A 27,281-nucleotide genomic window follows, 5' to 3' on the forward strand; every position below is an offset into this window, starting at 1 on the left:
ACATCTCCAGCTATTTAATTATTTGTTTAATCCAGTCTGGGAAGGTAACAACTAGATCCATGCTTGTGGTCCGATTGCCCCCAGCCCTTGTTTTTTTGTCTGTTTTTGTTTAGTGTTCTTCTGTTTTGGTTTGGTTTTGAGTGTGTGAGCACCCATTTAGAAGTGCAGCTTTTCAAAGAGAGAACTTTGTCTTCAGAGGAGGTGGTGTTCCCAAGAGCAGGTGTAAAATCTGAAGGGGTTCCTGGATTTCATTTTTTCCTTAGAGCAAAGCATGCACATCGCAAAAGCACAGTAGCTGAGAACTGATGATTTCCCTGCACAAGCATAAGTAAGTTACAGCTTGGTGGTATCCTTAATCCTGCCTGAGATTTTTCTATGTGGCACTTGGAAAGACTTTCTGGAGAGGTCACAAGAAAGACAGATTATTGGATTATTGCTTGTTTGTATATATAGCTGACATACAGTTGCTGGAATAAGAACCCTTATCTAAAAATGTTTTTTTACAGTATTTTGAGGGCACTACCTTGCATGGAATTTCATTCCTTTATTGTCAGTATTTTGAGTTATATTTTTTCCTAGGGAGTGATTAAAACACTTTTAAAAATGCTGAAATCACAATAACCAAGCCAACTAATTTCATCTTTGATGTGAAAAATGCAGCCCACAGCTGCTGCTGGTGTGTTAGTAATTTAAATTTCTGTCCCAACTAACAATATGCTCAATATCCTGTATTTATAGTTAATCAGAGGACTAACTACTGAGCGTGCTGGATGTGGTTCACACTGACGTAATACAAAATTGTTTTTTAATGATGTAGGTACCTGGAAGTACTGCAAATATAGTTCATTTTATAAACTGGTGGCCTGCTTACAATGTAGTCAGTTTTTATTCACTGCCATCCTGAAGTGGATTGATAACATATCTACGAGCAGTCTGACTGGGTTCCTCTTCTTTGTTGTGGGATTTTTATTCAGCTGTTGCTCACCGCTCCCCTTTGAGTTGATGAGACTTGATGCAATAATTTAAGTGTTCATTAATACTAACATGTTTTGTGATTTATGTTCTGTTCCAGTTCAAGAAAAAGCTGTTGGTGGAAGGAAGATGGATTCTTCCAAATATCAGCCCTATCAGCCAGCTGCTCCCGTCTGCTCCTGTGTGGATGTGCTCAGAAAACAAACTGACAGATGATAGCTGTCTCCATGTCACTGCTTGAAACATGAAACAAAACATACAACTTTTGAACCACATAAAGAATGTTTCAACTTAGGATTACTGATTTTGAATGGTGAAGGGTGATTCTGAGTATTATGGGAAAAAAAAAAAAAGTCTTGAGTTTACTATTGTAAAAATTCTGTGGCTGGTTTTACTTTGATATTCAGCACAAGAAAAATGTGACCTCCTTACGTATCAGCCCAGGTTCTCGCCTTGGTTTTGAAAGTTCACCTGTTAATTCAAATTGCTGTAAGTATTTGACTTACTTCAAAAATCAAATGTTTGCACTGCTGGCTATATGAAGTGGGAAAACAATCAGTGTTGGTTACGGACAATTTAGTGGCTCGGTGGACTGTATTTTCTTTTGAGTGCTTGATAAGCAAGTTTTTTGTTTTGTTTTTTAAGATAAGGCAACCCTAGTGAAGTGTCAGACTATTTTTGGATCACTTTTAGAAAACATTATTGTGAAGGCTCCCTTTTCAATAGTTGTGGAGGGTGGGGGGGAAACCTCCTTTATTAATTAAATACTACAGTGAGTCCCTGGTAAATGAGTGATTAAAAAGTCCACATTCGGATGGATAATATGTAAGTAAAGCTCGTAGCTGGGGATTTTGATTAAAGCTGCACATGACGATCCTATGAAATTGGGGGTTTTATTCTCTCATTTGGAGCCTTAATCCCCTAAGGGAAAGGAAGGCTGGCACTTCACTTTGGTGAAGTGAAAAAAGGTGCTTTTTTTTTTTTTTTTTTAATCAACCTATGTTCTTGATGGTCACTGTCTTTCAAAATCCTAGTTTTTTATTAATCAATAGTTGTCTCAACTTTTTTCACTTCTTTAAGACACTGAATTTCTCACTGCATAAATTAACGAATATCACATCCAAACAAGGAGACATTGTTATAACTTAGTATATTTGCAGTTAAAGGACAAAGGATATTCAATTGCAATACCAAAAAGCCAAACTGCTGCATATAGGAAGCTCCCTTCTGTTAAGTTAGGAGACAGCAGGATTTTTAGGATTGAAGTTTACCAGCCTGATGATAAAAGAGGTGTTATAAACTGCAAAGTCAAGGAAGTTTCAGCAACACAAATCTGTCTTGTGCCTTTTGTATGCACTAAACTTACGGTATCAGTGTTTACATTTAAATGCAATGTAATTGTTTTTCTGAAAATAACAAGAAGGATCTTAGTTATGCTTTCTAGGTGGCCAGGTAAAAACAACTAGTCAAAAGAAACCCCAACAACCTGAAAACCTGAAAAAAGTTCTCAAAACTGAACTACTTAGCTGGTGTGTTCATGGTGGAAGGATTCCAGTTTTTGAAGAATAACAACCCCAGTTGGAAAGCTGGCAGCAGGACTAAGTGACTGATTTCCGAAAGCAAAAAATTTACCATAAACTCTTCTACAGGCAGGTAACTTAAAATTTTGAGGTTTTGTTTCCTGGATTTACAACGTAAATGGTAACGATGGGAGCACAAATGTGTTTTTTTTTTTTTTTTTCCAATGAGGAAGAATGTATTGGGTTTAATTTGTTTAAAATCTCAAAATTTTACCAGCCTGAGAACATCTGAATTTTGCCAGAAGTGCCAGAGTATGGATCCCTTGATGTAGAAGGCTTTTTTTTCAAACAAGCATGAAGGTAGCACAGTTTACACTATGCCTGCAGACATCCTAGCAACCAAAAGTTTTCATTTATTCAGTGTTGTCCTGTCAGCTTACTTTGCCTTAGTGTCTGTTTAAAGGCTAACTTGTCAAGGGATAAGGGGGAGAGGGAAAATATATATTTTTAACACTTCAAGTTCTCTAGCTGTATAGTCTTGTTTTTTTACACGGTCAGAGTGGTTTGTCACAGAGCATGCATTGGAAAACAGTGACTAAAAAGTTGAAATTCAGCTTTAATGTAACTTGCTCCATACTTTTAGGTAAAGACTAAGTACCATTTTCTTCCCCAGCAAAATCTATAATGGAAATTGCTCTAATGCACGTGGGAGACCTGCCCTGGGACTCTGCCAGGTCTCAGTAAGGCTGGGAATTGATATAGAGAAAGGGCAGGGATAGGGGATCAGGAAAAGTCCTGTGAGTCTTAACAGTCACATTTAGAAAGCACAATAGCCCTAAATAATCTGCAGTTTTGATGTAGCTAAAGGCTGTCCCTCTAGCAGAAAACTGATGGAGGCCACAGAGCCAAGAAATATGAATTCACAAGGGAAGGGTAAGAGGAAAAAGAAAATGAGGGTAATTCAGGTGTATTTGTTCAGCAGACTAGAGCGAGCAGGCCATAGCTATACCTGATCTCAGGTTGGGTATGAGCTGTGCCTCCAGGAAGAGCGATGGCAGGAAGCTTTGAGGGGTCCTGGCTGTTCTCTCCAGGGGTAACAGTAAGCTAATCATGCTCCAAGGCGTAGTTGCTGATTCAACTATATTTTTGGCTTGAAGTGCCCTAATACCTTACATAATTAAGTGAAAATGCTATTTTTGACATATTGTCATTGAGCACTGGAGCTGTTACAATGCATGCGGGAGAACTCGTGAACAGGTAACAGAAGCAAGAATGCAATGTTGCTCGTCTGCTTACACTGATTCTCCTGTTCTTTGTAATATTCTTGCTAGGCACTTTACTACAGTCTTTTGGGTAACTTCTGTATTTTTTTTAAAGACTGCTTTATACCTACTGTACAGTTACTAATCTACTTTTTTGCTAAAAAAAAAAAAAAAAAGCCCTGGTATTTGTCTAGAAATAGCCCCGCATTTCAGGCTTCATTGGAAGGTGGAAGAGTTTGACAGACTCCTCAGCCAGGCCTGAGTCCCTCAAGACAGTAGAGTTCAGTTTATTTTGTATACATGAAAGCTGTCATGTGAATCACTAGCCACCCACCTGTTTAATAAGCTTCCTTAATTTGTAGGTTAGAACAAATCCACGACATCTCTGCACCAGAAGTGGTCCACACACATTCTGTATCAGTTGATGCAATGCTCAGAGTCCTCACAGAGATCTATTTTTAATAAGAAAATTGAGCACCTCAATGTTGGTGAGCTCCTCCCATAGCGCAATTAGACAGTCTGCAATTTGGTGCACATTAGCAGTTGAGAGCTTGTCAATAGCCCACGGGCAGGGAACTAAAGAAACCTTGGTAATTATTTTTTTAAACTATCTGTACTTAAAATCATGGTCTTCAAGCAAGACTTCAGCAAGTTTGTTTTAGTGCATGGTATTCTAGAGCTGTTAGTCCCACACGTGGACTGAAAGAATTCTTGCCCTGATTCAGCTGACTGCTGTGTTGGGTGGGGGGGAGGGTGGGGGGATAAGTTTCCACATGTCTTTTGTGTAGAACTTTGCCACTTATTAAAGTATTGCTCAGATAAATAAACGCTTCATGTTCAGCAAGTCACAGCTGGAGTAGTCATTGGTACGCCACCCGCAGTTTCCCGGGCAGCACACCTGCACAGCAGAACAGCCCTCATCCCTACTGCAGCTCCACTGACAACGCCAGTACCGTAAGTGCCCCTCCTCACCTCTGCACCAAGAATCACTCCCCTTACTTTATAGAACCGAGGGTCATAAGGAGAAGTATGCTACTCACCTGGGCCATCACCAACAGCAGGACTTTGTCTTTCTACAGCTTTCCTTCACGTCAGGCTCTGTCCAGTCCTTCCACGTTCTTCTAGCCACCTGCATTTCCCCTCTTTGCATTGCACCAAAGCAGACTGCTGGCAGAGAGAGGAATCTGTCTGCTCAGGGGCAGAACAAGCTGCAAGAACAGTCATGGAAAGTAGAAACTGCAACTAGCCCGTTCCAGTTCAGCCATACCTTGCAGCACACACTCGGAGCTTTACCCCTCTTTCTATAGACACGGTGGGGTTTTGGCTTAAAACCCTTTCATAAATAGTGGTATTGAACCCTATACAAAAGTTCTCATCCAAAACAAGATTAAAGAACATGCTGTAATCTGTAATGTCTTATGGGTGATGAGGTGTTTTTGTTGCCACTTGAAGCTAACTTTTTTTTCCATAAAAAATTGAAGTATCTGGGGCAATGATTACAGGCTTCAGCCTAGATCACCACACTGCAATCTCCTCAAGCAGATGGGCTCAACAGTTTGCAGCAGGTGGGAGAGCACCCTGTGAAGCCACATCCCCTTTCCCACCCTCCTCCATGTTCACACCATTCACACCAGAACAGAGCGGTGTATCTGGAAGTGGCCCAACACTTCCCAAGTCACTGTTTTGGGAAACCTTTTTTTCTTTCCCTTCTGAACAGAAAAAAAATTCTCAGTTCATTTAAGGAGTACCAGATATAAAGACAAAACCCCCGGACTGTACAAACTGCATGTTACAGCTGAACAGTAGGAACAGATGCCCACTTATTTTCCCATATTAGCAATTAAATTGGCCACTAGTTCAAGCAAACAAGCACAAAACAGGAATTCAGCAGCTCAGTGATGGAATAAGCACTCGAGCAACCTTCATATAAAACACTTCCCGGGACACCACAGCTACACTGCAGAGCATGCAGAGGGCCAAGAATGACAGAAAACAAGGAGCCTGCAGAACGCAGCTATAGTACGATGAAAGCTAAATAAAAGATATAGTCCATATAATGCATTTAGAAACCAAACAAAAAACACTTTTTCAGATAAGATGATGAATGCAACCATGGCTCTGAACTGCTGCCCAGTCAGAGATGAAGCACATTCTGTGGGATGCAGATCAACCCTCACAGTCAGCTGCTGCTACTTTCTGTGACTCAGGTGGCAAGGAAGGCTTCCCCTCCACTTTCCCTCCCTCCACCTCCTGTGCTCACACTATCCAACCCAGTTACCTGAGGCAAGTATCTCACAGGAGCAAGAAAAAGCACGCTCAGGGAAGAGAATTCTCTCACTTCAGCAGACAAAAATCTCATCTGTGCTGGCAGAGAGAGGATGAGAGAAGGCTCTGCAGAAATCAGATCTTCACATTTGGCATCAACAAGCAGATTTCATTCACAGTTGGATTATTAAAAAACACCTTGAGGTCTATTGATTTTAAAGTTAATTTCTTAGTTATTTTACACGCTAATGCACTGAACCCACACTATCCCAAATCCATTAGCATCATGTGAATATTATAGAGTTGGTGTTCGCTGAGAAGTTCTAAAAGCTGATTTTCTATGGAAGACATTTCTTCATTTCAGTGGGTTCAACTAGTTCAGGTGAGCCATTAATTCAATGTTAAGAAACCAATCAGAAGTTTAATGACAGATGACCTGGATATGCATGTTCTCAAGTAAAAAGAGCACTTGGCAAAATGGAAAAAAAATGATCAAAAAGTACATCACAACACAAAACCAGATACCATTGTGAAGCTTAAGTGAAGATACAGGGGGCTTGAGATTCATGTCCATCCCCCCCTCCCCCCCCCTTTGGTATATTAACTAATATTTAGCTTATTTAAAATAAACAAACATGGCAGGAAGAGCGAGTGTGGCTCAGCCCAGCACAGGTAAAATCCCTGAACATCCAGCTTCATGATGGTAAGCATAAGGACACCAGTACGGAGGACCATGTTTGCACTGTAATCCAGCTGTACATTACAGTTGCTACACTGTTCTTCTGTCGAGATTTCAGTACATTTCTAAATCAAAATCCCAAGTGACATCAGATATCTCCAAACAAGTAAGCTCAGTATCAAAACATGAAGCCCTCCTCAGTGGAATACCTAAAAAAGCCCTGCCGGAGAATATTGGACTAACAAACTCATTTTGCCAGCTGATTCAATTAGCCCTTCACCAGTTCTTCTAAGTGACCACAAAAGAAGGATTATACAAAAGAATTTTGCAGAGCTGAACAAGCACTACCACTCAACATTCAGCCAGCAAGATAAAACACAAGATTTCTTAAGCACTAATGCTTATAAAGCTAGGAAATTCTACTTGGAACTGTGAAATACAATATGCTACTTGGCCTTCTCCAACAGGAACCTCTCAAAAGCTAGGTTTGATTCTGTCACTTTCATTCTGAAGTTCACTCACCAGATTCAACTTCTGATAGAGGGTGGCTTTCTGAACCCAACCCCTGCACACGTGGACAGTGTCTTTGCATCATTCCTGGCTCATCTGTCCCTGCTTTGTACACTTCCTTTCCAATTTTTGAGTTCAACCAGAAGTTCCTCGTTCATCAATGCAGACTTTGTAGAACTTTTGCTCCACTTCCTGCATGAGGGAATGAATCACTCCTGAGCTCGGAGAAAGCAGGCAGATAAGATTAGGGAAAGTTCATCGATGACCTCTGGGTCATCCCCAGATTCACAACAGAAAATGCCCCAAATGCTTTCAATCTGTTCCAGACTGATTTTCTTCCGTCTCGAAGATTCCTCTTGCCTAGTTTTAATGGGGAAAGGGATTAAATGCTTTAAGAAAGTGACAGAACATAATGTTCCTGGAACATCTGACTCCAGAAGCCAAAAATACAAGTGGGAAAAAAAGTCAAATATAAGTTTCTGATACTGCATTTCTTCTGACAAACCTCCAACAACAGATTTTAAATGGATTGGGAAGAGCAGAAGCCTGGAAAGAGAATTCCTGTCTCTGAACAAAAAGGTACACGTCTAGACAGCTGGAACGACGCCTGCACATTTATTTCCACAAAAGCAATTAATCCTCTCCACTTTGGAAGCAGATTCAGATTTCAGGCTCTGCAGGTTACAAGTAACAGTACTATATATAAGAAGAAAAGACTTTTTTTCACAATGTTGGCAACTCACCATTTGAAGAATCACTCCTTAATGGAAACTAAACCTAATTTTGCCACAGAAACTGAACACTGCACAGATGTCTCCCAGCTGTAATCAGCTCTCGTCACAGACAAATCACATTTGATCAGACCAAGAACTCTCTCACAGAATAAAGCATAATCTTAGTTTCATGCCAATTAGTGGGTTTTGAGACATTTTTTTTTCTTAAATGGGAGGAAAGCTGAAGAACACAATTGCTTGAAGTTCAATATCCATGAGAATTTCAGGTTAGGATTTATGCAAACTCAGCCTGGTCCTGCAGACTGCATGCTCACTAGCAGCTGGAACACCAGAAACACACCTATTGCACGTCTTTGGGTTTAGGTTCTTCCACTTAAAAGAGTCCAAGCTTTGACAGTTCATAACTACAAGCAAAGCAAGGTGCAGAAGAGCACACAGAATGCACAGTCACTTCAAAAGCACATCCCAATGTGAACTAAAACTTTTACCACACACACACCTTTATAAACCTCCAAAAACTTCCCTTGATTCACAATTTTAAAAGTTATTTTAAAACAAAACCCCAAAGCTCTTAGAAAAGTCACTCCCTTCAAAAGTTAACCACGTATATAGCAGTATCAGCTACTACAATTTAAAACAAATATTTCAGGGGTTCTTCATTCCACGTGTATGTGAAGTTGCCATACCTTGAGTTCAAAGGCTAAAAGACAGAATTTCATGCCGCAGTAAGAACACATCCTGCTTGTCTAACGGACAGCACCTATCTTCTCGTTAAAGCCAAGGATGACCAAGGTTAAAAATAAAATAACTCACCCTCAACTAATGCATGATGATCCTAAAAGAAATCACTAACGGGGTTTGGATACCTCAGCAGTGAAGTGTATTTACCACCCTTGCAGCTCAGGTCAGTTGGAATGAAGTTATGGATACCGTACAGAAAGAATTCTGCTCTGAAAGCGGAACCAGTCAGCAAGCAGCGAACGACATCATTTTACTAACAGTGGAAGAGAACTATCATGCCTAAAGAAAACAATATACAGAATTGAACTGATAATAATGCACACATTCCAGGAAGAAATTGGCAACAAAACCACCAGTCTCTTGTTATGTAAGAAAACATTTTTTAGGCCTTTATTTACAAAAGCTTTAAAAAGAAATACCCTCTGTTATGCAAATTATTTGTTGTTTAAAAAGGACCACCCAGTTACATCATCGTAACTCAATGATAAAAAGGTGTTTGGTGTTGTGGGTTTTTTTTTCTGAAGTACAAGGTAAAACAGAGTAATTTGGCGAACATTTGGAGATTTTTCTACTATTGATTTCTGTGTTGAACACACATACGCGCGCACGCAAACACAGGCACACAATGTCGCACATTCCATCATTTCAGGCTAGTATTTAGCTATTCAATACCAAAAATCCTTCCTGCACAACTGCTCTGTACACAGGGTATGCAGAGTTAAGAACATCCTTTAGGGTCCTTTAAAACAATGTATCTAAAATATATTGCTAAGATACACTCAAAAATAAACTAGCATTACACTCCTCAGGTAAGTTTATTAGCTCTAAGTTATTTATACTTTGTTGTTTTACAACAAGTATCTGCAACAGCTGTCTTTGTATCGGCTACGGAAGAGCACGATTTAATTGTCCTAATTTAATAATTCAATTAAATAGTATTTTTTTCAGATCTTTGGGTTTTATCTTTATCTAAACTGATTCAAAATTTATCAAATCATGTATTTAATAAATATGAATTCATAAAAAATATTTGGGGTATAACATTACTAGAATAAAAGCTAGAAGTTAATCAAGGGAAGGGTGCCATTACAAAATTCCTACTATTCCAATGTCCTTCGAATGGCCAAATGCTAAAGCCAAAGCTGTTTTTTTCCTGAAGGGTGTAAAGCTGTTTTTTCAAGCTTCTTTCCCTCATCACAGAGCGGTTCTAAAGCAGCAGGCCAACCAGCAGTTGACACGTGCAGGATGTGTTTGACGACTGAACGCTAGTAAAATAACAGCAGTTACTATGATTTCAGTAGTTTCTTTTGCTCGAACAAAGGCAGATTACACAGCAAATAAATCATGTTCTATGGGTTAAGATACCATGGAAATACAGTGTGAAGCTGCTGAGCTCGGAAGATGATTGTTTTCTATCTGAGGGCAAGAGAAAAAAAAACAAAACTTGAAATAAAGCAGAGGATTTGAGTCAGTCGCCCTCTAAAGTGCAAATCTGATGGTCCACAATCTTGAATAGCTAAAACGCCTGCATACTGGAAGGAACAGACATGAATGGGGAAGTTAGTTACAATCAGTGCGAGTTAATTTGGATAAGGGAGGGGAAAGAGGAAAAAAAAATAAGACCAAAGACCAATATAAGTAAGTTTACCATACTATTCATTTTGATTTAGCTTTCCCCTTCTCTCTGCCACACTGATCCTACACGTGCGTCTTTACAAATGGGCTAGTTATGACTCCAAAAGTAACCCATAAAATTATACATATCAATCAATATTAAGATCAAAATCTGTGATAGCAACAGTCAGATTTAGTACATAGAAAGGCAGAAAAGAAAGTGTGCCGAGAAAGGGGGAAAAAAAAGCCTTATTGTCCAAGGGGTTCAACCAGAGATAAAACCTATATACAAGCATGTGGAGCTCAAAAAGATGGCCTTTCCTTTCATGTCATGACTGTTTGTTGGCTTCTTCTTCATAAGCATTTCCTGTGCCATTTTGTACATAAGATGACCCCGAACCAAGGCCATATAAGTGGCCACAATATTTGGCATCGTCAATGTGATCTTCAAAGAACATCTGGAGTGTGAAAAGAAAGACACAAATTATTGCCAAAGCAAAGGCCAAGTTCAAACAGAACTACAGAAAGGCTTAAACACTTTTTAAAACTAAATTTTTAACTTACACATACATTGCTAAACAATTAACTCAACTGAAAAGGCTTTAAAAATGCACACTAAGTATAGTTATCTCTGCACTACGGCATCCTTAGTAATGCTGTAGAAATGCTGTATTTAGAAAGAATCTCTGGAAGTACTGAAAAAAAAATCATCATAATCCATTTTTGTTTATTTAAACAAATGATTTTCACTAAAACCCCAGAATTCTACTTCCATGAATAAGAGGCTTTGGGTAGACAAAGTCAAGCAGGTAATTTGCCATGTTAAAACCTGCATTTTAAAGAAATGATTATGGGTTTGAACCTTTTCTCTAAAAAAATAACTGGAAAGTCAGTATTTTAGGTATGATTATCAGATACCTTCCCTTTATTTGCTTTGGATGTTGTTTCAAATTCAAGAGTAAAATAATAATGATACAGTTAGCAGCACCATGCTACGATGTTTGGATCACACCAGAAACAGATTCTTCTGCAGCCCATGACCTGCTCAATGATGTTAACAGTTTCAGGGGAGGCAGAACAGAGTGTTACGATGAGCAAAGCAGATTGAACCACAGCACTTATTATTCACTTATCTCATTAGCAGCTGTCAGAAACTTGTGGTCAGTTTCTCCTTTATACAAAAGGCCAGATTACTGGATGCTGAGGCTTCTACATCCCTGTACTAAACCTTACTAAAAGACGAGGTTTGCCATTCGTCACCTGGTGTCATTTACCATATCAAAACAATCCCCTGACAGATCCCACATTCAGATGTCCAAGCATTTGTCCAGTGCAACTTGTTTCAAGACAAAGCCCCTTCATGAAAAATGTCCTAGTATCTTCCTATTGTATGCAGACAAGTAGCAATGATACGCAAAGCTTTTAAGACTTAATTTCCATTTCTGTAAGACTTTAAATAACTGATATATAATCTTTTAGAAACTCAGTTAGTTTATCTGTGCTTATGCATGGTAAACTCAAGATGAACAGTGCATGGGCATTCTCCCCAGCAGCCTGTCAGTCAGTATTTAGAATACCTACACCAGAAGTGGCTAGCAGACAGACCTGCTCTTTCCCTGGCACTAGGCCTGTCACAAGCAGCAGCACACAGTGGCTGGGTATTACAACTGAGAAGCAGGTCTGCAAAAAGCAGCCTGAGTACAGTCACTCAGAAAGGAGGCTGGCTCTAGCAGCTCCACTGCAACAACCACCTAAGAAACTTTGCAGAACAGGAAAGGGGAAAAAAAAATTCCTTACTCTGGCAAAAATACAGTCTTGTATCTGTCAAGAAAGCAGAGACCCCTGAAGCCCCTTAGAGACTTCTTTAAAATACATCAGACTTATCAGCCATCAGCAAAGAATCGGCAATTCCATCTGTTAGAGCAAGTTACTACTATGGAGATAAAACCAATATATCCACCTACTTCTCGCATTTTGAAGAAGGCCATTCCTGTGAGTAAAGAATCAGATCCTGCCTGATGCTGTGGTCCTATCCTTTCCAGCTCTAACTGCTCAGCCACTTCTTGTAATCCACCCTGAAAGAGAAAACATTTGTTAACTGCTGCAGAACTCAAATTTGAAAACTGATTATCGGTATTTGGGAAAACCTGTTACACCAGACATACAACTTCAGATATATTTTAACATTTGCATGAAGCATGAGCAGGCACTATGCTAGACAGATACACACCTGATGAATCCACATTTCAGTATCAAGAGCTGCATTAAAGTTCTGTGTCAGTGTTGCTTAAATAAAGCAACAAAACTACTACTGCTTCTTGTTCCAACCTGTCCAGTAAACATATCTTGCTACTTAACAAAACAAATCCTTTAAGGCATCAAGAGGACTGGCAATGCTGAAGAACAATACAAGGTGTTCCTGTAACCCTTCTATTTGAATGAAAGTTTAAAAGGTAAAAATAATGTTCTACAAACAGAAGGATTCAAGTACTTACAAATGAGGCGCTCAGATAAAGTATCTAGGCTTCCTCTGAAATTGACTTTTCTCCCCACTTACCTTTCAACAATTAAGTTGAGGGTTTTTCACTTCCCTTTACAAAAAAACTGAGAGCATCCTTAAGTATCTAGAAAGCTACAGGGAGTCCAGGAAAATGTTACACAGCAGGCATTTAGAAACAAGGAGGTAGAGTTTAAAAAAAAGGAAAAGGAGAAAAAGAGCACCCACTCCAACTCTACACACCTCTTTAAAGTTTGTTTCATTAACTGCTGTAAGAGGGTATGGGGAAAAAAAAAAAAAAAACATACAAAAAAGAAAGCTATCATCTTGTAGCTTGTTTTCCAAGACAAGAAAAGCCAAAGACAGTCACTTTTCTCTTAGAAATGTATATTTAATGGCCGTATCACCTGCAAAATGAAGCCTACCTCTTACAAAAAGGATATAGGCACCTCACATACAAAGAGGGAATCATGTACAACAGTAATTGGTTTGAATGTTGATACATGGTTTAAAAGAACACATTATGAAGGTGCAGACATCGCTACAAACCTAGCTGTTTTTAAAGGTAAAGCTTCTGCAGTTTTGAAACATTTCATTTTCCATTAAGCTCAACTTCTGTGGAAAAACTACCCCCGAACTGCACAGTGACTATACAAGTCTTCATTTTAGCACCCCAAAATGGTAAAAACCACTTGCAGAAGCAAACCTGTCAGAGATGCATTTGGTTTTACAGATATGTCTATCCTTCAACTGTGTTAAATTGTAAACGGCAGCTAAGTAAGATGTGGGAATGCAATTTTCCACAGCTTTTTTATTTTATTAAATCTTTACATCATAAAGCCACTGGAAGCAGACTAAAGCACATGGCACATGCTTTAAGGTCTACAGAGATCGAAACCAAAGATGAACCCTAATGCTACTATAAGCTCTGCAAGCTAGAAGTGTTGCAGAGTGGAAATGATTTTAAATAAAGACTACCTAGTATCTGAGGCAGCCTGTCCTCTTGCCCTTAACCTGTTTCAAGACAATAGCTTTGGGTTTTTGTTTCCTTTTAAAAATGGCAACTTCAGTAAAAACATTCCAAAGTAACAGCTAGTAACCAACTCTAGAAGCTGGTACAGGGATGTTTAGATTTATTCTAGCTCGAATGGTATGAATATAGTTCGCATAAGTTTGAGAATTAGTCTATACAGATAATCTAGATAAACAACTGCTTTCTATCTCCCAGTAATTAGCCCCCAATGTCCTCTGCTTTCTAACTCCCAGTAATTAGGTACTGGAGTTAGCAACAGCAGTTAAGCCTGCACCCTTTTCAAGGCACCACTTGCTGCTTATAAACTCTCTCCTTTCTCAAGCTGCAACTTATCATCACGGTCTGCTAGCTGTACGACTACACCAGCTTCAAATAGCTTGGAAGAAAAACCACCCAATACTAGAAATCAACAGTATTTACACAGTGGCTGCATGCTCTGCACCGTAGACATGGTAGTTCAAAATTCACAGGAACAGCAGCCCGCAGGAGATTGCTTTGAAAATAGCACCTTTAATGACATCTATTTGTAAATATAGCATTCATCACTTGTAGGAGAGACCACTGCTTGGTCAGGAATTATAGAATAAAACCCAGCTGTGTCCACAGATTATTAGGCTACTGAAATTCTCTTTCAGGACTTCTGAACTCCAGATAAGAATATCTTGTTACTGGGGGAGGAGGATGACAGAAAGGGACTCAAAATAAAAATGAAACTAAAATGATTCACAAGGTATGCATTAGATCCCATCTTCCACTTGATAAATAAAAAATTCCAGCTTTTCAGACTATCAGTCTTCCAAGAAAAGGGCCACAAAAATGTACATAACCACAGTCAACTGCATTTCAAACTCAATTTTCATGGCAATTCTACGAGTTCATTGCTCTGTACAAACCCACATATTAAAAACAAGTTTACAAAAAGGTCTACACATCTTTATTAGAACTGCCATTACTGTAAAAACATATGAAATTGTCTACATAAAAAGATTTTTAGAGACCAAGCAAGAATTTAACCTATACTACACTAACGTCTCAAGTTAAGTCCCAACTGTGTGCCACTGAAATACACTCGTGTCCATCTGAGTAACAGACTGTAAATTCATAACTACCTTAATCCCACAAGAACAGCTTCTAAATCCTCAAGCATTTTTCTCTTCTCAAGGCCAAAAATTCATTTTTGGATGTGTGGGGCATGGTGGAGGAGGCACAAGGGACAAGTTACAGCAAGTCAGTGACTTCTGTATGAAAATAACTTAGACAAGTCAATAAAGGACAACTGCACAGCAGTTCAATTCTCTGCCGTTTAATAGAGATTGAATGTGACATACTTTTGGAGAAAGAACATGCATTTTTAGAGTCACAAGGCGGAACATTTAGCAACGTGTTTCAGAAAGCTGCACTCAGTATGGTACAAGTCCCACAGTCATTTCATTGCTGGTGCTTAGAGGAGTAGGGTAGTCCACAGCCCTTCCCCTCCTCTCATGACTAGTCTGCAGGTTAGGATTAAGATTTACTGCAAGAAAGCCGACTACATATTTAACTCCAAAAAATCATCCCTTTTCTTAAGATGCACTGAAATAAGACTTGTGAAGGTTTTTCTTATCTTGCAAAATACATCCAGATCTCTAAACAATGCAAGTTGCATACAACTATATTTATCTTAATTAAATGACAGGAAATACAGGTCATTAGAGTTAGACCATACATACTGTTCTTGACCACCACCAAAGATATCAGGTACTTTCCTTTCCTTTCCTAGGAGTGAGAAAATTAGAAGCTTATGTTGTTGCTGGGTTCACTACCCCTACCCCTTTAACGCACCTAAATGGTAACATTTATTTTTTTTCTTCTAGTCTCTGTGGAGAAAAAAAAAAAAATCACTTCTCAAATGTTCCGTAATAACCAACCGTTTGCCCAGCTGATTATACCAATAACTGGACGAACACAGGTAAATAAACTTTTCTTACTAATTAGAAGGGAGATCTCCATTTCCAGCATCAATCTGGTTAACAAAAGGAATTGCACATCTTTCTTTGCACACAACTAGGGTACTATATAAAAGTGACATGCTTCTTGAAGACAGAGGACTGCAAACCCATGCAGATCACTAGGTTAGCATGATGAAGTGGAAAGCCATTCCTTAGGATCTAGTTGTACTACAGTCAGTGCTCTCTTTTTTCTTCGGATTCTTATTAAGAACGCCTAAAAGATCAGGTTACTTTCCAAAAAAGCAACAAGTCACGTATTGCCACAGATGAGTGACGTGCCTCATTCCAGCAGCAGTCCAGGCTCTTACAGTTCTTTGGCAAGTAAAGTTGTTAACATCTGTAGCATCTTTTGCTTTGCTGTCTTCCCCTTCAACATAGTTTGTTTCCATTAATTCTCCAGTCCACTTAAGTCTCAAAGTTTTATGATAGAGTAATCCAATTAGCAGCCCCAATGGCCTGACATGAGAGATTAATTTCTAGTACTGAATTTTTTCTAGAAGTCACATGTTGCTCCTGAGCATACGCTGTTCTTTATTTTTCCATATTGGACCATTTTAAACATTCTTCACTCGACTCCTCTTCCCAAGAGGCTTGTACAGCATCAGGGTTGTAATGACCTTTGTGAAGACGACCACAGCCATTTAATGGACTGCACAATGAGGAAATAACAGCATGTGAAACCCATCAGTTCTTATGGCTCAGGGAGTGAAGGATTAATTCTAAATGTTGGTTTGTCATCCAGCAACAAAGGCTGGACATAGCTATAAACCTAGCAGCATTGTGCTATTGTTTAGTAAGCAGTTATAAAAGTTATCATGTGCTCCTGCCTGTCTGTCTCTACCAATAGCCTTTCATACTAAACACACAAAATTTGAGAGAACAATGCTGATTAATGGTATTTTCAAATTAAAAAAAAAAGAAAAGAAAATAATACAGAACCTAAGTTTGTATCAGTAAGTAAGTATCTCCCCCCAAAAAAAGTTGGCTCTGAGCCATTAGCAGATTACTTACCTTCAGATTTTTGCAACTCTTCATGAGATACTTTACATCATAGATGACAGGGAAAAACAATCGCAGTATCTCAAAGAAGTCCAGCTCTTCTTCAGGTAAATTGGAGTTGGTCAGGATTTTGATTAGATAGCCAAAGTCATATCCACTGCAAATTGACAAGAAAAACAATACAGTCAAATAATTTAAAAGCACCCTTTTCACTTCCAATATCAAGACTATTACGTGTTAAAAGGAAGGCATTTTGCCTATTTGCAATGCAATTTAGACAGACTCTTAAAAAAGACTAAGCCATAATGTAAATGGCCTCATCGCAGCTTCCAGAGAAAACATTTTAACTTAGTCTCAAGGAGGCCAAGTGAAGAAGAAGAAGAAAAAAAAAAAAAAAAATCTAAAAATCTGCCTGTAGGAGCTTCTCCAAACCCTGAAACAAGGTAGTGCTGATGGAGCTTCAGCTGGTAACAAGAACTTAAACAGAAGACTCCTAGCTGGTTCCCTGGACTGGAGTTCCTCTCTACAAGCAGAAAGAGAGGAAAAGACTTTTACAGTTCTCTGAAATCCAAAGGAAGGATTAGCTTCCACAAGAGCCAACGCATTTTTATGCCTGGAGGTGAAGTTCATCCTCAGCAGTGCTGAAGAGGGGGCTGTCTTTCAACTTTCCCCAATTAAATCAGCCCAGTTAGCTGACAACTTTCATTACAAGTGAATGGGTGGCCACCATAGGTTCCAAATTCCCAGTTGACATTGTCGTGTTTGTTCTTGGTTGAATGAGAATCACACTCAAAGTCAGTAATTTTGCAATATGGACAAATCTTGACTGGGGCCTTTCAGCTTTAACTGTGAGGTGAGCAATACCAAAGCCACAAATCAGCAAAGAGCGCTGTACCGCTGACCCTGCAGATATTTGGCACCCACTTAGACCCCTGACTTCTGAGGGAGACTTAAGGCCTTAGCTTACTCGCTCATGGTAAAGAGGATTGGTTTTTGTATCTTTTGTATATGACAAAGATCTCTACATCCCCTTGATTTTACAAGTTTCTAGACCAAAAGTAGAAAGTCTTGAACACACAAGGAGTGACTGGACTCTTTCCTATGAGTCCATTAACACAAGATACAAATGACTGCAGCTCTCCCAAGGGGCTTTCCAATGCGCTAAATAGGAATTTCAAGCTGAATGAATCCTGCACTGCATCTGGTGCTTTGAAGCTAGGCTGGCAGCATTCCATGCTCCGCACCAGCGGCACTGGCCAGGGACCAAAGGAGCCAAAGACTTTCAGCTAAGTCTTACAACGTAAAAACTTGCAGCATACTTAGCAAAACAGCAGTTGGGAAGCTTAATTTTATTAGGTCACCTATGGCAGCAGGGTTGGGAGGGGAAGAGAGGGAGGTCTGTATCAGCATAAAGCCTTTTCTTTGTTCTATAGGACAAGGAAAAAAAGACATTAGCAAAACAGAGGCTGTTTAGAAGGATGCAGAAACAAAAAAAAGAACACACCAACAACATGCTCTTCAAGATTAAGGAGACTCTCACTCCTCAAGAGACTAAGCTCTCCTCTCTAGTGAGCTTACTTACTAATGCCCTCAATTCCTGACATGTCATCCTTGTGACTCAAACAAAACATCTGTATCAAAACTTTTTATGTGAAGAAAACAATACTTGTGCCCCTCCTGTTCCAAAAAGTATTTGGCCCTTCCAAAAAAAGATATGACTGGATTACTGGAAAACGAATGTTCTCAAGCACTTCTGAATTCTATGAAGAAGGAAATACTGTAATAAAAGCCAAAGGATTCATTTAGTGTTTGTATTGAGAGGGAGCAGGCTACCATAAATTAGCAATTATGATGAATTTTATATATACATATATATTTATTTATTTTCTGGAGATTGTAGCAGACACATTCATTTTGGCATCTTCACACAGAAAGAGGGCACGGGATACATGAACAGTGGATTTATTTAACAGACAGGATTACCCTTCTATTATAAGGCAGCATTCAATCAGATATCCATTCTTGGATCCTAAACATGGGCTAAGATTTAGTCAGCTCATCCAAATTCTCTTCCACATCCCTTAAGTTCCAACTGCTTGCACTTAGTCTCATTGTGCTCATATAAAACAACACAAAACTGTGTTTTACTGCTCATGATGCAGTATCAAGGCATTTACATAATCTTTTAGTACACTGCTAGGACTTAATATGCTCCTGTCACCTAAACTTACACAGACATAAGAACGGTCACTCCGGTTCAAGACTATGGTAATATTCAGTTCAAAACATTTTGAGTGGCCACTGCTAAATTGTTAACAGAAGGGTAGGAAAGTCCACAATGAGCAATTATGTAATTACCTGCTCATTAGTGAAGTTTTCTTCTAATGCTCTAACAGACAATTAGTGGTTGGCTTATACCCTGGAGCACAGAAACTTCCTTTCCTTAAAGAGCTTTCACCGTTTCTAATACAATCACTTGAAGTTAGCAACTGCAGCTAGCCACAGTCCCTGGAGCTATAGAGCACCATAAGCACGCTTACAACCACTGTTACTCAATCAATCTGGATGGCTCTAGGCAACAAGACCATCAAGAAAAGATCAAATGTGATTATTCCTTTCCCTTATTATCCAGAAAAAAGATAATCAGATAGCCAATTCGCAATGAACTTTACACAAGCACAAACAGCCTCTGAAATAAACCAAAAGCTGACAGGGCTGAAAAAGATTTCATTTTATAACTAGCTACAAATTCACTCAGAAACAAGCCAACAAATTAAGTTTTACTAGAAGCAGTTGGACACAAATGATTAATGAAATGCAATGGCTAGGAACTTTCCAATTTCCCCCAAACATTTGAGTTAACAGGCATATACACAGTGTCTCCTGAGGTAGAAGGAGAAGGCTGCACACAGGTGGCCACTCAACACTTCAGCCCGTCAGTAAACCAAGCACCCAAAAACCTGCATTTGAGCCCTTGTGTTTTGTAACTGGTTAGACCATGAGGTATCTACAGCTCTCTTGACTGTGATTAGAATTATGAACTCTGTACTTGCCCTCCCTCTCATCAACCCAAGTACATTTTAACACACACACACACACAAAATAACATGGTCTCTTATGAAGTTGCAGTATGTAAGAACTGGTGACAGCACAAAAAGTCTCTTCTCTCATGCCTGACAGAACTGTAGATACACAGAGATTTTCCAATAGGTCAGGATGCAAAAGCAGCTACATCAAATGCAGATGGAAAACAAAGGGAAAACTTTAAGAGATTAGAAAAAAATGTGTGACTTCCAGAAAGTTGAACACTGGGAAGTGAAACACCACCAAAACACAACCTCTCACTCTGAGACCCCAGAAATGTTGGGGGCCGGTAGTAATTAAAACTTTTTGAGGAAGCAGAAGTAAGGGCACTGCCAGCAACTATCATGCACAATCTTTACACTATTCAATAAACTACTGCATGGAAATAGACACAAAACAGATTTTGGACTAAGCTGTCAAGATGTTAAAGCTTCCACCGATAAAAACAAACACAAGCAATCTAAGGTATATTTATAAACAGCTGCTTGCTATTCTTTTGTGGCACATTTGGTGACCTGTGGTCATTTCATAGCTATTTGAAGTCTTCGCATCCCCAGAATTTCACCTATTCCTCCACGTTTTTGTGCTTAAGATAACATCAGCGTGCTTCGACAAGTGCGAAAGCCTCAAACACTCTGACTTCAAGCAGAGTTGCAGACAATCACTGTTTGTCAAATATTTGCTGGAATTAGAACACCTTAAGATTTCTGAAGACATTTTCAGTGAAATCCATAAGAAAAAACTCTTTTTAGCAGATACAAATGAACTTCAAAGCTATCCCAGAAACGCGATGCAAATTGCACTACTAACAATGCCATTAGTGCAGTTTGCACTATACTTCCACCAGTATAGAATCACGGAATATCCCGAGTTGGAAGGGACACACAAGAATCATCGAGTCCAATAGCACTATTAAGGAATCACAAAATCATAATTACATTTTAAAAAGAATACCTGGTGTAAAAACGTCTCCTGGTCTTTTGCTAGTATTAGCATAGCTTACACTGGTTCCTTAAAGTTAATAACCTATGCTGGACAAACAATGTTTTGCAGGTGTTGCTGCTTCTACATGGCAGCTTCTGTTCAAACACTTGTTACAGGCTTAATGTGAACCCCTGCTCTTTTCCTGAACCATCCTTTTTTTTTTTTTTTTTTTTTTAACTGCAGTCATGTGTAAATCATAAATACACATATAATAATGGATTTAAGAAGCAGAAAGGAACTTAATTCGACACTGATTCAGCATTTCTAGTTATTTTGACACAGTTCATGGCACTTTTGTTCCACTATTTTCCCAAAGGTGCTGCCATAGTAGCAAGATAGCAAAAGTAAGATTATTTTGGAGTCACACTGTGAGTCAAGACAGCTATGAGTGGAAGATGTTGTAAGCAGATTAGGCAACAAGATCCTCTTTCAGTATGCTTAAAGTCAGTCTAGCTGAAATAATGTTTCTACTAAGCAAGCCAAAGCTATGAATTCCTCAGCATTCAGCAACAGTTTGAATGAAAAACCAGCATGTCTCTTTACAACAGCTGGCAGCAGTTGTTCAGCATGCACAGAAGGCTTACAACCTCTTTGGAAATTGTCACTGTTTAGCAATTTCAGAAAAACAAATCTCAGGTACTAGCAGCCCCATACAAAATTCCTTCTCTATTATTTTCAGCAATCCTTTGAACCTTTCTACTTCTTAGCATAAAGGCACAAAGTTACATACAGAGCACCATGGCTTTGCTAGGTGTCAAAGTGTATATAACGTGCCTTCCTAGGTATCCAGGAAGAAAAAGCCTCTTGTTCTTTTAAGTCTGTATTCACATGGAATTGGGGAGGGGGTTGTTACTATTTTTTTGGTGTATGTTTTTTCTCCCCTTTCCACCAGGGAAAGTGGAGAATCACTTTCCTGGTAATGTGCAACTTTCTACCATTATCTTACATTCCTTGCTAAAGCAATCAGTATTTTGGGGTTGCTTAGTGACTTACGTACCTCTGATTTCACATGCATTTCTCCTGTCCAAGGCTTAATTGTTCAAGATGAAGAATCTGGTGGGTTGGTTTTTTTTGCCCTTAGTTTTGTCATCTACGGATTACCACCCACCAATGTGGCATGCACAATAAACAAGAATACAACTCTAAAGAAACTACCAGTTTAAGCTGTAACATTTGTTCTTCCTTTGTTGACTTGCTTAGCAGCCAGCATTTAAGATGTCAACATACACGCGTTACAAGCAATGAGCCTCTAAAGCCACTGCTGCCTGCAAAAAGTGCAAATTATCTCTGGCATGTACAATGACTATTGCATAAGTTTTAAAGTCTTAAATCTTACTAACACCAGAAAATCTTGTATATCTTGATAGATTCAGCTATTTAGTATCGTCATGTGTATTTCTACTTGGAAAACAGGTTCCCATGATGGAAGGAATGGTAAAACATATCCATTGCTACAGACAGAATTCTGACTTACAAGGGTTCTTCTTCTAAACTGAAGGATTTTCATCTACCAAGATTCTCAGGAGATTTATAACAAATTTAAAAGTGCTTTATAAAACTCTTCACTAATAATTCTGAGGTCCCTCCCATGAAACAAACCATATTTACTAGAGAACTGCTTACAAGCAGTTTGCTTTTATCACTGTTACCATTAGTTACACCTGCCATAGTAAAAGATACAATGCCACCTGCTGGCTCAGGAGTTTAATGTATTTTGAGTACAGTTTTCTGGTTAGAATGTAATCAGTTATGAACAAAATATCACTACCACCCTGTATGCTCTATTCTTTTAATACACAATAGTGCTGTATGTATCCCAGCAGAAATACATTTCTCAGCCTTAACAAACAAAATAGACACACTATAAACTAGCAGACCTACACCACATGAAACACCAGATCCGAAATCTAAACTGTAGAATTCATCAACGCAAGCGACTCAAATATTTAACAAGCAAAATTTACCTGTGAAATGAAAGCCACTTGACTCCTTCACAAAGTACAACTCCTGATGTCATAAGCAGTTCTGCAAAGTATTGTGTCTCAATTCCTTCTTCCTCATGCTTTTTAAACTGGATTCCAGATGTTGTTAACAGCTCAATAGAGTCTTGCGCATACATATCTTCTCTAAAAACAGAAAAGAAGTAAATTTTCAAAATGTACAGACCTCAGTGACTATAAACCTGGTAACATTTTTTCCTATTCATTCCACAGACTTTAATAGGGGAAGCAACTTGGCTTTATTCCACGTTTATTATAAAAACAACCATTTTCGCAGCTGTTGTTAACCTCCACTAACAGTTCGTCATTCCTAGCACCTCTGTTCTTGTCTCCTTAACAACAGCCTAGTTCCTGCTCCACTTCCTATCACCTAGAGCTCCCCTTTTGCGAACTCCACAGAGAAAAACACGTGTATGAATACCGGTATTTTACCCAACATCTGTTACTTAAACTGCACCAAAATACATATAATAGTTAAGGCACTAACATCTGCTATGGAACTAAGAGCAGTATACTCCAGATCCCAGGTGCTATATTTTCCACCCATCTTGTCATCTGTGATTTAAGTTTGCATAAATATTTAGACACATGCTCATCAAAATTTCTCTCACTACACCTGGAAATTAAGTACTTGTCCTATCAACTCAACCCTTGAAGTTCAGGTAGCCTACCATTTTTGCTCTAAACCACCAACTTCATCTTTTCTTTAACAGCCAGGTCTGGGACCTGCGTAACAGGAGAGGGAAAAAAATTCCTTTATGCCGCCTTGCTTGATCCCTTTTATCACTGTCTTTGTTCCATTTGTCACTAGCATTGTTGTGGACTCTTAGGTATTTTGTGATGAAATGGATAGAGCTTTTTTGTCTCTGAAGTATTAACTATATCATTAGAAATACACAGAATGCTTAACTGAAAAAAAAAAAAAGCAAAGGTGGCTCTTCTTAGACAATATTCATATTGCTGTCCACAACAGTCTATTCTGCAAAGTCTCTTCAGTGTACAGATTTTAATGGAAAAAATACTCAAAAATTAAACAGACAAGGCAACTCAATATATCAAACCTGACTGTTAGATCAGTTGTAGGCTTCATACTTCCTAATAGCAAGTCACTGTTCATCAGAACACAGAGACACGTTCTGGAGAGGTGTTGTATCTTTTTTCCTCCCTCTCACACAGCTGTTCATTAGCTCTCCAGCTTTAAGGCATCAGCTTCCTAACACCTGTCCATTTCCATAACACATTAAAGAACCCATCCAAAACAAACATGGCCTACATGCCTATATATATATATATATATGTTTTTTAAATTTATTCTTTTTTGTTGCTCTGCACTGATCAGGTGGATAGTTATTTTATAAAAATGTTTATGCTATTTAAAAATACATAGTGACAAGACCTAGCTAGAATGACAAAAAAAAATTGCCTTCTTCTAGGAAGAGTCAACAGCTGTTTTGCTCTGGGAGCAGAACACTTGGCATGGTGCCACTTCCCAAAAGGAAGTTTAGCATCAGACAAAAAGAAGTCATTTCTCCACTCCTGTTCTAAATATTCATATTTCATGCCACTCTTATCTAGCTTACTGCTTTGTATAAGGTTCACCCCTTCAATGAACTAACAACAAGTCAGTTAGTTGACTACCTAGATCTGGCCACGCTAAACTTTCTTATCTATGCGGCATCCGGAACAAATGGATGGAAAACTACATTTGTTTTCAATTGCTTGACATCCATAGACCTTTGAAACACGGAAAATTAATAAAATATAACCCAGGCTCTTCTTCCCAGATCACAGTTTGGAAGCTATTAATCCATTCCTCCTCCTCTTTCTCCTGTACTCAGCAGGATTAGCATATTCTTCCAAGAGGTAACTGCCATCCAGCAAGTTATATGGCCAAACAAGTTGAGATAACAAAATATCAAATCTGTGCTTCCTTTTCTTTCAAGGGATGCTTCAAACAAAACTAAAAAGAGCATGTTCTTCCTCAGACCAAACATATCTGTGACAAGACGCAGCACTGCTTGTTTAGAAAAGCAAGAAGATCAAGAGGGGCAGCAGCAGACTTTTTTCATAAGAATCATGACTACTTTGAAAAGAATCTTTTTATCTGCCAGTTCTCTAAACTTCCTTTGTAGGCTGCAATTTTAACTCATGTATATCAAGTTTTCCAGTGATCGGCCTGTAACGCTGCCAAAAATCCCCAAGCCTTCAACACATTTAAATTTGAGAAGCATTTGCTCTGATACTTATATCAGGCCATATGAGAACCTGTCAGACCAATTATGTTTACTTAGGAAAACAGTCAAGATACTGTTTTAGCTGCTTTAGTAACCTTGTCAACTGCTGCTAGATGTAATTAGATCTCCACATACATGTCTCATTCAGCGGGGAAAGTCACATTGGTACTTACACGTTTATCACTGACAAAAAGCATGTTCTGAAACGAAGTCACAATACTACTCTGACCGATAGGAAAAATAAGCTTGCTTTTCAAACACCATATCACACCAAAAAAAAAGAATCTGGAGCAGAAATCTCTGCAAGCATTACGCTCTGAAATCAAGAATCCCCTTTCAACCCACTATAGAATTAAACAGCGTAATGAATAGCAACGTTTGTTTACAAAACACAAGAAAAGCTGCCACATTATTAAAAACAACATGCCACTTCTATAACAACTGGTAGGAGTCAAACTATGTTTAGGAAGAAGTACTTTGAAATGCTAAATATGAAAATGCAGAGCTAACTTCTGCACTGAACATAAATGCATCATTTAAAAACGTCTGTTGAAACGGTTTAGCGTTTCTGATTAAACTACTAACGGCAAGATAGAGAGCACACAAATGAGGCAAGACAGCACACGTTTGGCTGACAAAAGACCTCCTTGCATAAAGCTTACCAATCGGTAGATAACAATAGTTGAAATTTTTACAGCCTGTAGTGCATTTTCGGTATCAGTAAGTCAGAACCATACATCTAATTATGTAATTAGAGATTTAACACTTACGTTAAATTAAATTTAAAATTAAATTGCCAAGTTGAGGTTCCTGGAGGGTATTCCCCTTGCTCATTCATAAATGTCAGTCCTAGTTGAATTATTTTTAGCAAGTCGACATTACAGCGTAATAATTGGTACTGATAGTCTGCATTGCTTCTGAATTCTCCAATAGGCCTTGCAACTACTCCTGGAAATTCTGTGTCCTGTAAGAACAGAAGGAAAACTTTAACAAGAGACACCCACAAGAACTCACAGCGCTCAGTTTTAGTAAAGCATCTCTCAAGCCTCGAATAATTTCATGGCTAAAGAACACTGTGAGTGAGCACAGCTTTTGGAGGTAACAGATCAGAATCTTAACGTCTAAGCGTTAATTCATCATTAAAATGCCATTGTTTTTTTCCAAGACAGATTGATAAATGACTTCGGTAAGGTACAATTTACTAACATCAAATGAAATCGTTGTGGTTTTTACAGCAACTTCCTAGATAAACAGCACACGTGCCCGCTTACCATAGCTACATAGTTATACTTCCGTATAACTTGGCGGATCTTCTTCATCTCTTCGTCCAAGTTACAAGCCCAAACTTCGCAGATTCTTTGGCTATGGTCTACGGTAGCTGCTGGCATAGTGGGGGGCTTTAGTGACCATACATCAAAAGGTACACTTGACTGAGGATCAGTGTCATAAAGACGACCTTATTTCCCTTTTTTTACACCTAAGAGACAAACAAAGCATTAGGTTTTTATCCTTCAGGTAGGGGAAGGAGAAAAGCTTAGGGATACGGACAGTGGTTGGCGTTTAATGGCTCAGAGCAGCAGCACGGCCCGGCCCCCAGGCCCCCGCAGCTTTCGAAAGCACGAGGCGAGGCCCAGCAGCAGCCCCCCCCCGGCACACAGGGGCACAGCGGACGCCCCCCGGCCTCAACCCAACGCCCGGAGGGGGCACCCGGGGGGCTCAGCGTGGCGTTCGCCCCCCCACACACGCGCCCAGCCGCGGGGCCGCCGTCAGGCCCGAGCAGGCCGCGGACCGGGCCCGTTCCCCCCCGCCCCTCCCCAGGCCGCGCTGAGGGCCCCGACGCCCCCCCCTCTCCATGGGGGGCAGCGCAGAGAGGCCGGCGGCCGGCGCGGGGCCTCCCTCCCGCTGCGGGGGCGGCCTCAGCGAGGCCTCCGCGGCCTCACGGTGCGTGTGTGGGGGGGGGGGCCCCGCGCTCACCCTCACCCTCGGGGCCGTCTCCGGGAGGGGCCGGGCCGGGCCGGGCCGGGCGCTGCGAGGCCCCGCGGCGGCCCCGGCGGCCACGGAGCCGCGAGTGGGCGCGCAGCAGGCAGGGAGCGCCGCCCCCCGCCGCACAAAGCCATGACGTCACCGCCGCGCCTCCCCTCCTCCTCCTCCTCCTCCTCCTTCTT

At 39.7% G+C, this 27,281-nt stretch overlaps 2 protein-coding genes across 3 annotated transcripts in view; one reads left to right on the forward strand and one right to left on the reverse strand.

Annotated features, from left to right (window-relative positions):
- Positions 1–3,418, forward strand: part of ZDHHC2 (zinc finger DHHC-type palmitoyltransferase 2) — a 33,063-nt gene extending 29,645 nt beyond the window's left edge. The window contains exon 13 of the mRNA XM_032187489.1: positions 1,073–3,418. The gene's annotated coding sequence lies outside the window, so the exon portion shown is untranslated. The remainder of the gene's footprint in view (positions 1–1,072) is intronic.
- Positions 3,419–9,163: 5,745 nt separating this feature from the next.
- CNOT7 (CCR4-NOT transcription complex subunit 7) lies at positions 9,164–27,133 on the reverse strand. 2 transcript variants are annotated; one of them, XM_032187491.1, is made up of 7 exons: positions 27,097–27,133; positions 26,388–26,593; positions 25,887–26,080; positions 22,847–23,008; positions 16,827–16,971; positions 12,262–12,372; positions 9,164–10,755 (listed from the first exon to the last, which is right to left on the reverse strand). In XM_032187491.1, the coding sequence occupies exons 2-7, from the start codon at positions 26,502–26,504 to the stop codon at positions 10,627–10,629; spliced, it is 858 nt and encodes a 285-aa protein (XP_032043382.1). In that variant the 5' UTR covers positions 26,505–26,593; positions 27,097–27,133; the 3' UTR covers positions 9,164–10,626. The 2 variants fall into 2 exon arrangements, with proteins under 2 accessions (XP_032043382.1, XP_032043383.1); XM_032187492.1 differs by having other exon boundaries at positions 27,091–27,133.
- Between the last annotated feature and the right edge of the window lie 148 nt (positions 27,134–27,281).

Source organism: Aythya fuligula, chromosome 4 (assembly GCF_009819795.1).
Source record: "Aythya fuligula isolate bAytFul2 chromosome 4, bAytFul2.pri, whole genome shotgun sequence".
In the NCBI taxonomy this organism is placed as follows: Eukaryota; Metazoa; Chordata; class Aves; order Anseriformes; family Anatidae; genus Aythya; species Aythya fuligula.